Raw genomic sequence first — 10,730 nt, forward strand, 5'->3', positions numbered from 1 at the left:
TGGCACTGATACTCTGCGTGCCCCAGGCTTATAACAAATGAATGCACAGAAATAAAAGTCAAAATACAAAACTGCAAGTAAAATTAACCTTTAAACTGTTTAAAATGTATCTAAAATAATTCTATTTGCACAAAGGAATTACTAATCAATAGTGAAAAGTTCAAAAGTTGTTATACACATTTATAAATGAGGTTTTGGTTATGTATTATGTGACTTTATTTAAAGGCAGTAGTGGAAAGTACCTAAGTACATGTACCTAAATACTGTACTTAAGTACAACTTGAGGTAATTGGATTTGAATTAATTCTATTTTATGCCACTTAATACTTCTACTGCACTATAGTTGAGAAGTAAACACTCTACTTGTAACTGTGCTACATTATACTATTTACTTTGCAGATGATTAATGATAACAGGATGAAATAAACAACTCAATAATATATAAATTAGACCACTTAAAATGAGCTCCTGTTCATTCACCTAGAAGATTAAAGTGCTGCTTACATATTAATGGATCAGTAATAATAATCCAATAGAATAATATATCTATCTATATTAATATAATACTGTGGATAGGGCCCTTCTGTATGAGTAGTTTTGAATATGTGTGCCCATGTTGCTGTTAATACTTTGAATAATTATAATGGTATATTTTTATATTGTAGTAGTACAATACAAGATAACATAAAAAAAACATAAAAATAAAAACTATACAAAAACTCAACTCAAAATTACAAGGCAATATATATATATATATATATATATGTGTGTGTGTGACATAATGGTGTGATTAGTAGCTGCAAAGTCAGCAAAGTAAAGTATCTGTAAGAGATATAGTGTAATATAATATAGTATGGGACATAAAATATAATATAAAAGGTCAAATGTAATATAGTTTAACACAATAAAAAATAGTCTATAATACAGCAATATAGCATGTAAAGTATATGAGTATAGTGTAGGATAATATATGTTCCTAGTTGAATAAAGGGTGTGGTTGAGGACACTGAACACACTGTACTGAGGTTTAAAACCAGGTCAAAGAGCGCCCTCTAGTCTCCCTGAGCAGTCAGTCCAGCTCACCTCCAGCACTGTCACATAACACCGCTGGCCAGGACAGGAGACGGATACCTCCTCGTCCTCTATATTTAGATGTCTAACCTGCAAAAACAAATCCTTTCCTGTCCCTCGGAGAAAACTGAAATCATCGCAGGAAGCAGACGGCTCACGGGAGGGCCCAGCAGCGATGGCCTCAGTGAAGAAGGACGACAGACTGACCAGGTCTCAGAGCTTCATGTGTGTCGGTTTCGCTGGGGTTTTCAGTAAAACCGCCACGTCGCCTTTGGAGGTGGTTAAAATTAAAAGTCAGGTGGGGACTTTTCACTGTAAGAGCGGTTTCTGGCAGAGTTTCCTGCTCATCTACCAGAATGAGGGACTTCGAGGATTTTGGAAAGGAAATCTCGCCTCTTGTCTGCGGTTGTTCCCCTACACCGCAGTTCACCTCACAACATACAGAAAGTAAGTACATCTGATGTGTTGTTTCAGTCTCACACTGTATGGACTTATAAAACAACTCCTGTGGTTGTTTACATCCGAGTTTGAGCCAGTTTATGCTGAATTAGCTTGTTAGCCAACTCGGTCAGCTGACGTTGACATAGCAAGTTTGTGTGGTGAACAGTGAGAAATATATCGATATAAATACACATTAACTTAAAGAGAAAGGATGACGTGAGCACAACGTTCATTGTTGGTTGTTTATGATTATTTATAAAGAAAAGGGGGTCGTTGAAAGCGTTTGTTTACTTCTAGCTAAACATGTACTTCCTGTTTTACGTGTCACCGCACCTTCTATTGTCAGCCAATCAGAAGGCTGGATTTGCTCAGTCGATTTTTAAAGTGACAGGTGTTTTCTTCGCCCTGAGTGTTGTCCCACAGGTAGTCTGTGTTCCCACAGCACAATACATTATGTGTTATTCATTCCAGGTAATTATTTAAGTTAAGGCCAATAACTATTATTGTCATTGCTGATTGGTCTGCCAATTATCTTTCTAATTTGATCAGATAGTTAGTTCTTTTGTCTTTGTCTTCTTTTGAAGATATTTCATTCACTATTAAAAAAGTCAAAGAAAACCAACAGTTCATTGCAGTTTGTTCCTTGCTTGTGAAGTGACATGAAGTATTAGGCTGGATATTTAAATTTTTTCCACAAATTTTTCCTCTAAATCTGGTAATTGACCAACCATTTAAGTAATTGTTCAAAGCATAAATAAGGCAGTTCCAGCTTTCTAAATGTAAATATTATTAGTCTTATTTGACTTATGTGATAGTCAATGGAATAACCTTTGATTCTGAACTGTAGATTTGACAAAAAAAGCTGAACAACTTACGCTCTAAGCTGTGATGGCCATTATTCATTTATTTATTTATGTACAGTTTTCTGACATTCTATTAAACAAATTATTATTGATCAAACAGTAAAAATTATAAATTAATGTAATTGATTAGTTGCAGGCCTAACATATAAATAAATGTATGTTCATACGTGAATTATGTATGTATTATTTCCTGGGGAAGAAGACAACCTGTACTGCCTGTGAGGCTGAACTCAGGGCACACTGCTTCCAGACACTGCTGCTGGGTTACTGCAGGGCAAAACACACAGGCAGCATGACTGAGACATAAACACACAGGGCAGAGAGGAGCCTCAGCCATGACAACAGTAATCCAACGCGCATAAATACAGTATCTACTGTCTGTAGGCTGCAGCAGCCTCTCACACTTCAGGACACGTGTGTGTGTAAACACCACAAACCACTGTCCTGTACTGTACATCGTGTCCCTTTATGTCCTCTTCACTCACACATGGCCCCAGTTATTCATTTGCTCCTTAAGTGTACGTGACTTAAACACGACCTTGAAAATGTTCTGACATAGTTAATGTTTATTCATTTGCACATATAGAACACAAAAGAGTAATCATGGAGCTATTGTTAATAAAGAACCTGCTTATCTATACATGGAACTAGGGCTGCAACTAATAATTATTTGGATTATTGACTATACTGTGTGGTTTGTTGGTGATTAAATATATGTTTTTAATAATTAATTAATCATATTGCATCACAATTTTTGTTGAACCCAAGGTGACATCTTAAAATGTCTTGTTCCCTCCAACCAATAGTACCAAACTCAAAGATATTCAATTCAGGGCTGAAACAATTAGTCATGTAAGAGACATAAAATCAATTGTCACTTTATCAAAAGTAATTTATTAAGAAAAACATCTAAATATTCTGCCTCTGTGAGCATTTGCTCCTTTTTTCTTTTTTCTATATAATTGTAAATTAAATCCTTTTTGGTTTTGGACTTTTGGTCAAATAAAACAACTTATTTGAAGACGACATCTTGGGGTCTGAGAAATTGTGAGACGCATTTTACACTTATTTATTATTTAATGAATGATATGAAACAAAATAAAGCAGCACATTCTCACATTTGAGAAGCTTGAACCACCTTTTTGTTTCAGAAAAAAGACAATTAAATGTGTTTGCCTTCCTCTGTGTCCAGGATAGTCCACCTTCACATGGACGAAGTGGGCTTCATCTCTCAGTGGAGAGCCATATTGGCCGGTGGACTGGCGGGTGCTGCTGCCGCCCTGACCACGTACCCTCTGGAGGTGGCAGAAACCAGACTCATCGTTCAGAACTGCAGACAGCCCACGTACATCGGCGTAGCTCATACTATCTCAGAGATCTACAGGAGCGAAGGATTGCTCGCTCTCTACAGGGGCTTTTCTCTCACTTTCCTGGGTGTGTTTGCATATTCATACAAATTAATTCATTTCTAATGGGTGGTGTTAAGATATTAGACGTTTATACTTTTCACGTATTACTGAACTTAGTATTTACATGGGCTGATTGATTCAAAGAAATGATGATGTTCATCTACAGCCTACATTATTTGCTCTCCAAAGTTCATTATTGATAAGTTTAACTGTAACTCTACATGTTCAATTGTCTACAGGTGCTTTTCCCTTTTCCATCGGGTGCTATGCGGTCTACATGAACTTGGACAAGCTGTGGCAGGAGCCTCATTTTCGTTTCACTCCCCTCCAGAACTTCATTAATGGCTGTCTGACAGCGGCGGTGGCCCAAACCCTCTCCTACCCTTTTGAAACTGTAAAGCGGAAGATGCAGGTAATTTACCACCAGAGCACTTCCCTTTCTGTATGCAGGTTATGGTTTCAGGAGAAGTGAGAAGTACAGCAAACATCAGTGTTTAACTAAGTCCACTGGTCTAATAATTGGTCAGCTAAATTAGTAATTTGAATGTACTTTTAAAGGGAGATTAGGTTATATCCATTAAAAATCACCTCTAGTTAAACTTGATGAAAAAGGAAAAAGTTTACAGTTTAGTAGGTTCTGTATACTCGCTGAATTACCACCTTTTATCCATTAGGGGGCAGTGGGAGTCTACCCAAATTAGGTTTAGCCTCACTTGGTCTCTGTTTGGGAACATAGAAAGTTTAAGTATTTAAAGACCACTCTTAGTTTTTCTTATTGACCTTTAAAATGATTGAACCTATGGCTATTTATAGAGTCAAGATATTATAAATAACACCTTTGTCATAAGAAAGCACATTGGTTTGCAGCACATTTACGTTAAATTACGTTTGAGATACTTTATGCATGTTAGGAAGGACACATGGGGAACAATGGCGCTTCAAAGGACAGAATATTACATTTGTTTTAATCAGCCTATTAATAGCTACCACAAGGTTCAACAGCAGCTGGGAATGTGAATGTGTCCCGGGTCTGCAGAAGCTATAGATAAGTTCTCTAAAGATAGACGTATCAGACTGTAGGCGAACGGAGAGTTGTGTGTGTGTGTGTGTAGTCCATCAAACCATCACAACCAAGTCACCTTACAATAAAGAACAATGTCACATAATTATTTGATTTAGGGATTCAACTCTTGTCTCTGTCTCAGAGTTAAACATTAAAGTCAGAGAATGAATGCTTGGGAAACAGCTGAGGATGTTTGCAGGAGCTTAGGCTAATGATTTAAGCTAAGTATTGTTTAACTCAGGGGCTGGCTTGATGTTTCCTCTACAAATGAAGCTGTTTGAATAGTCTTATGACCTTAAGGCTGCGTGTTCCCTTTGGGAACCTTGAAACTTTTGATCCATTTCCTCTGTCACATGACAGTCAGCCTGCAGAGTTGTCAGTGTGGGTAACAAAAGAGCACAGGACGCAGTGTGACTGAGTCTCATGAGCTTTGATATACTGTTAACTAACGTCATTATATATCTCTGAGTTCCCTATCTCATCCAGCCTTTAATTTTTCACTTTTTCGCAAAATGATGATATTACTTTATTGTCTTGTCGTTATATTTATTTGTGTAACAGTGTTGCTTATTTTACTTTCTAAAGAAATGTGCAGGTTGATTGCTATAGAAGTTCAAATGAGAAGTTGATGAAATCAGTAGATGTGGCAGATATCAGAGTTAGTCAGGCACCCAGTGATCACAGAACAGTCCTAAATAGAGCGGGAGTGTCAGCTTTCCTTCACTGTGTTACTTATTAGCAAAGCGCTGCTGATATACATATATTGTCTTGTCTTGTCATGCGTCACCTTTCTGGTTATTACTTTACAGACACACCATGACACGCTGCTGATTCACTGCTGTTTATTTTCACTTTCAATCTTTTCTCAGGCGCAGAGTGCCCGTCTGCCTCATCTTGGTGGAGTCGATGTCCATTTCAGTGGAATGATTGACTGTTTCATACAGGTTGTGAAAAACAAGGGCGTCCTCTCACTGTGGAACGGCCTAACTGCCAACACAATAAAGGTACAGTTCACTTAAATATTAATTCATCATTATTTCAGCCATACTGTACTCTCTATCCATCATAAGGATGGAGTACTGGTGTACTCCTGTTACATAAAAGTGAGAGTGCACGAGCTTGGAACATGAGTGACTTTACGACAGTTGGAGAATTGTGCCCCACAGCCTACGTGAAAGGGAGAGTGAGGAAGTGGGGGCAGGGCATGGAAAGCAATGTTCAGTGTGTAGTTCATAGCGTGAATATCACAAGCAAGGTGCGCAGTCTGTCTCTGGAACAGCATGCTCCACTCTCCTATTTCAGCTGGAAATGTCATGATAGTTGTATGTTGTTTTACAAATAGAAAGCTCTTGTCCTGAGCAGCTGAATGAAAATAAAGCAACAAGTTGAGAAAAAAAATAAAGCACACTTTAGTCAAACCAGACAAAAATGTTCTCTGTATGGATTAAGGCTTTTAATCACATGATTGAGGTCAGTGAATAAAAGTGTTGGCAGGAATACACTGATCTCAACCTCTTGTCATTCACAGATTATCCCGTACTTTGGTCTTCTCTTCACCTGCTTTGAGATGTGTAAGCAGGTTTGCCTTTACCGCAACGGGTACATCGTCTCACCCCTGAGCTACAGACTTGCGCCGGGGGTGGACCAGAGCCTCGGGCCGTACGAGCTGGAAGAGGCGAAGCGCTACTTGAAAAACAGGAACTTTGGGTCAGGGGAGTCGTCTTTTGGAAACCGCTGGTGAAACTTCACTTTAGAGGATGTCTTGTGGATGAATATTGACTGCTGACCACACTTGACCAGCAAAGCGAGTTATTTGCCAGATTAAAATACTTCAGAGTCTTGTGTCTGTAATAATTACATAACATTCAGGTTTCATGTCTTCATACAAGGTATTAACATGCATTTACATTATGTCCTGTCGACAATGGTCTACCTCTTTCACACAAAGTTGTTATTTTATCTGGCAGTATTATTCGTTTATGAATTGTTCACTAACAACTGTCTTTCCATGACTCTTGTTTTAACAAAAATATTATGTGCCTTGAGCGTTAACTATTTATTTTGAGGCTTATGTCAGTACTTGTGTCATTGACATTAAATAGTGCCATAGTTTATTCAAATAGCTGCAAATACTGTTTTACTTAACCTGTGTAGAATGTGTTTTTATTGTACAATCAATGTAAAATTGTGATGTTTCATAAGTCTGGTTATGGACAATCATGTGCTAACATGGATTGTGATAAAAGAAAATATGCTTAGAACATTAAAATTTCACTGACCCATTTTTATTTTATTTTTATTTATTTATTTTGTATGTTTTTTTTAATGTGGACTACATAGATTATATATCTTATATATTGATCTAACCTTCAGGTCATTAGTGGACACTATGGTGTCATTAGTGGACACTATGGTGGCTCTAGTGGTCCACTAGTTCTCCCATGTTGGGGGGAAAAAAAATCACAGCAAAGGTTCCCTATTGGATGCCACTATGGTAGATAAAACGTGATAAAGCGCCCTCTACAGCGGGCCAATGTGTAAGAAAATGTGATTAAGTGCCCTCTAGTGTGCCCTTCCAGTGGAGTGATACAGTGCCAGAGGCTGCCCTAAATGCTGAAAAATGAGTTGGTCTCTACGTATTTGCCTCTAAATAGATAATAGTTCCCTGTGTGTTTTTTTTTATTACAGAGGTGTAGTGGTTTTACTTTAAATCACGAGTCACATAATAAATCTTAACCAGAGTTAGGAACTGTTTAACCATAACTGCATTACAACTTCCTGCTAACTGGTCTGCCCACCGCAGACAACCTGAGTCTGCAGATAAAAACCACATTGCTGAGGCTGATTTACTTCAGTCGATGCCTAAACTTTGTCCTGTAGTATAAATACAACTTGTTTCCAATGAATATTCTTGCGTCAAGTGGCAATTTGTGATAACAGGCAACACTTATGGTAAGACTTGTATCTGCTGACACTGGGTTTGCATGGAATCAGTCAGCTGATTCAGTCATCCTCCTCTTTTTCCATACTGTGGGAAACTGAGTGACAGCCGAAGGATATTAACAGATGGGATGACCTTTACCCACCATAGCCTTTAGGACTCAGGTGCTTTAAATGTGAAAATCTGATACACCCTTAATCCAACTCTGATCCAAAACTTACTTTAACAGCAGTCTGAGCTCTGCTGAGACTGATTCAACCTGAATATATAAACAACTTATTCAGTGAACTTTCCTTCTTGTCGGACACTTGTTGCCATGATGTACTTGAGTGATGAGGGAGAGCACCAAATCTGAATCAAAGGACAACTGTTGGCCCCGCCCGCCAGTCCCACAGCCGACCAATGAGACGCGAGAGTCGAAGTTCACGGGGTTCCTCTTAAATCCCCTCTCTTCCAGATTGGAGTCGGCCATTTCAACTCCACAGGCAAACCCCACCGACTAAAGTAAGCGGGACGCTGGTCTGATAACATCTGAAGATGAATGAGACAGCTATTTCCTTCGCCAAGGATTTCCTGGCTGGTGGTATTGCCGCTGCCATCTCCAAAACAGCTGTAGCCCCCATCGAGAGAGTCAAGCTTCTCCTCCAGGTAAGCGTCATTCCTGATGGCACTTTAGTTAGACACAGCTGTTAATTAGATGCTTCCTGCTCGGGTCTGCGACGCACAACTGGGGCTGTTAATGTGCAGCATTTTCCTGCTGATGTTTTAGTAACTTCTAAATGATGGAGGGTGCATTTAACAAGATGTGATTAGATGTTGTGATTGTGGAAACAATGTAAAGATGCTGCATTGTTGAAGAGTAGAAATTGGATTGTGAACATAGTGAGTTAGAGCAGCTCTGTCAGAGATTGGTGTAGGAACAGATGAATGAGCACAGTCCAGGGGCATCAGACCTGTTACGTAATGCACCGGCCAGCAAGCTGCAGCCTTGCAGAGTGTTATAAAAGGCAGGCATGGCTATCTACTATGACTGTGGGCTTCAAAAGTACTCCTCTTCCATGACAGGACTTAAGTTTGGCTTGACAACAAGCAGGCAAGGTCAGAGCAAGGTTTGCGCCATGGCACTCCTCTGCTGCATTGAGCCTGGACTAAGTAGCAGCAGGAGGAGGAGGAGGAGGTGGGGCTGTGAATTGTTGAATTGATGCCATCAGAGTTGTACTCTGGCACATGGATACAAATGTGTCTGTCAGACAGACACAGGAGAATCATGGGAATTTGTGTCCTCACTGAGTATGCCCCTTAGAAGGTTAATAGAATAAAGACAGATGCTCCTTAACACTGAAAAAATAGAAATGTCAGGCTTGATCTGCTACTCCTGCCTTCTTCAGTTTATTGTCTCTAATGCGCTGCCGTGTGTCTGCTTTCATGACAGGTACAACATGCCAGTAAACAGATTTCAGTCGACAAGCAGTACAAGGGCATTGTCGACTGTGTCGTCCGTATCCCCAAAGAGCAGGGCTTCCTCTCATTCTGGAGAGGGAACCTCGCCAACGTCATCCGATACTTCCCCACTCAGGCCCTCAACTTTGCTTTCAAGGACAAGTACAAGAAGATTTTCCTCGACGGTGTGGACAAGCACAAGCAGTTCTGGAGATACTTTGCAGGTAACCTGGCGTCTGGTGGTGCCGCCGGAGCCACGTCTCTCTGTTTTGTCTACCCCCTCGACTTCGCCAGAACACGTCTGGCTGCTGATGTCGGCAAAGCCGGACAGGGGCGTGAGTTCAAAGGCCTGGGAGACTGCTTGGTGAAGATCACCAAGTCTGATGGCATCAAGGGTCTGTACCAGGGCTTCAGCGTCTCAGTACAGGGTATCATCATCTACAGAGCTGCCTACTTTGGTGTCTATGACACCGCAAAGGGTGAGTTTTCATTGTCAGGTGTTTTTAAAGCTTGATCTATCTCGTCTCAGTGGACATCCTTGTCTTTAAGACTCAAGTTAACTTTCCCGATCGATATTTTTCCCACAGGCATGCTTCCAGACCCCAAGAACACACACATTGTTGTCAGCTGGATGATTGCTCAGTCTGTGACCGCCGTCGCTGGTCTTGTGTCCTACCCCTTCGACACCGTCCGTCGTCGTATGATGATGCAGTCTGGACGCAAAGGAGGTAACAACAGCACAACATAAATCAAAGTATAACATCCTGTTTTTGCTCCTGTGTTACTAGAATAAAGGTGTGACGTCTTTGTTATTCTGTTTCCCCCCTCAGCTGACATCATGTACACCGGCACCATTGACTGCTGGAAGAAGATCGCACGTGATGAGGGCTCCAAGGCTTTCTTCAAGGGGGCCTGGTCTAATGTGCTCAGAGGCATGGGTGGCGCCTTCGTGCTTGTCTTGTATGATGAGCTTAAGAAAGTCATCTAAATAGTTTTTATATGTCCACTGTTCATGTTGTGAAGTTCAACTGTAACATATCTTGTACATTTGGAAAGGACTTAAATGCAGCGCTATATTTATAGGGACCAACTAGTATTTTCTACTAGTTGTACTGGGGGAATCTGTTATGCACTCTTCTCTTGGCCCATGCTTTTGTCTGTTTTGTTTTGCCCCCTGACCAGAATGTCATTCCCTGAACACAGGAACCTTACCGGAAAAAGAGAAATAAACACAGCCTACTGAGTGAATCTCCTGCCTGGTTTTGAAATGTTATGTCATATATGAAGGGTATCGCTATCAGTACAGCCAGAGTGTAACCGAGAGTCTTGCTTCAGGAAGCAGTTTGGCAACCTCTTGTGTCAAACGTAATCTTAGAGGTGCAGAGGTCTCCCAGGTTGTAGTTGGGGGCAAGCCAAAATCAGCTGAGAAAGTTGACCTGCAGACAATATTTCAGCCAAGGCATGCTTGCAGGGAAGTGATAGGCCGGAAGTCAGTAGCTTAT

General features: G+C 40.3%; 2 protein-coding genes across 2 annotated transcripts; both read left to right on the forward strand.

The window, feature by feature from the left end:
• The first annotated feature begins 1,086 nt into the window (after positions 1-1,086).
• slc25a43 (solute carrier family 25 member 43) lies at positions 1,087-7,131 on the forward strand. Its single transcript, XM_035669610.1, has 5 exons — positions 1,087-1,518; positions 3,568-3,809; positions 4,024-4,196; positions 5,717-5,851; positions 6,376-7,131. Exons 1-5 carry the CDS (start codon positions 1,247-1,249, stop codon positions 6,586-6,588), a joined length of 1,035 nt encoding a protein of 344 aa, XP_035525503.1. The 5' UTR covers positions 1,087-1,246; the 3' UTR covers positions 6,589-7,131.
• Positions 7,132-8,240: 1,109 nt separating this feature from the next.
• On the forward strand, positions 8,241-10,476 carry slc25a5 (solute carrier family 25 member 5). Its single transcript, XM_035669597.1, has 4 exons — positions 8,241-8,436; positions 9,221-9,707; positions 9,816-9,956; positions 10,059-10,476. The coding sequence occupies exons 1-4, from the start codon at positions 8,326-8,328 to the stop codon at positions 10,214-10,216; spliced, it is 897 nt and encodes a 298-aa protein (XP_035525490.1). The 5' UTR covers positions 8,241-8,325; the 3' UTR covers positions 10,217-10,476.
• Positions 10,477-10,730: the final 254 nt, after the last annotated feature.

The sequence above is a fragment of the Morone saxatilis genome, unplaced genomic scaffold (genome assembly GCF_004916995.1).
Source record: "Morone saxatilis isolate NCDOM2014 unplaced genomic scaffold, NCSU_SB_2.0 Contig22, whole genome shotgun sequence".
NCBI lineage: Eukaryota > Metazoa > Chordata > Actinopteri > Moronidae > Morone > Morone saxatilis.

What these genes read in the sequence shown, in the direction of transcription:
- slc25a5 (XM_035669597.1), top strand. Translation starts at nt 8,326, where the DNA reads ATGAATGAGACAGCTATTTCCTTCGCCAAGGATTTCCTGGCTGGTGGT. An exon ending in GAGTCAAGCTTCTCCTCCAG is followed by an intron (nt 8,437 to 9,220) that starts GTAAGCGTCATT and finishes CTTTCATGACAG; the next exon opens with GTACAACATGCCAGTAAACA. An exon ending in GCAGTCTGGACGCAAAGGAG is followed by an intron (nt 9,957 to 10,058) that starts GTAACAACAGCA and finishes TTCCCCCCTCAG; the next exon opens with CTGACATCATGTACACCGGC.
- slc25a43 (XM_035669610.1), top strand. Translation starts at nt 1,247, where the DNA reads ATGGCCTCAGTGAAGAAGGACGACAGACTGACCAGGTCTCAGAGCTTC. An exon ending in CTGTAAAGCGGAAGATGCAG is followed by an intron (nt 4,197 to 5,716) that starts GTAATTTACCAC and finishes ATCTTTTCTCAG; the next exon opens with GCGCAGAGTGCCCGTCTGCC. An exon ending in TAACTGCCAACACAATAAAG is followed by an intron (nt 5,852 to 6,375) that starts GTACAGTTCACT and finishes TGTCATTCACAG; the next exon opens with ATTATCCCGTACTTTGGTCT.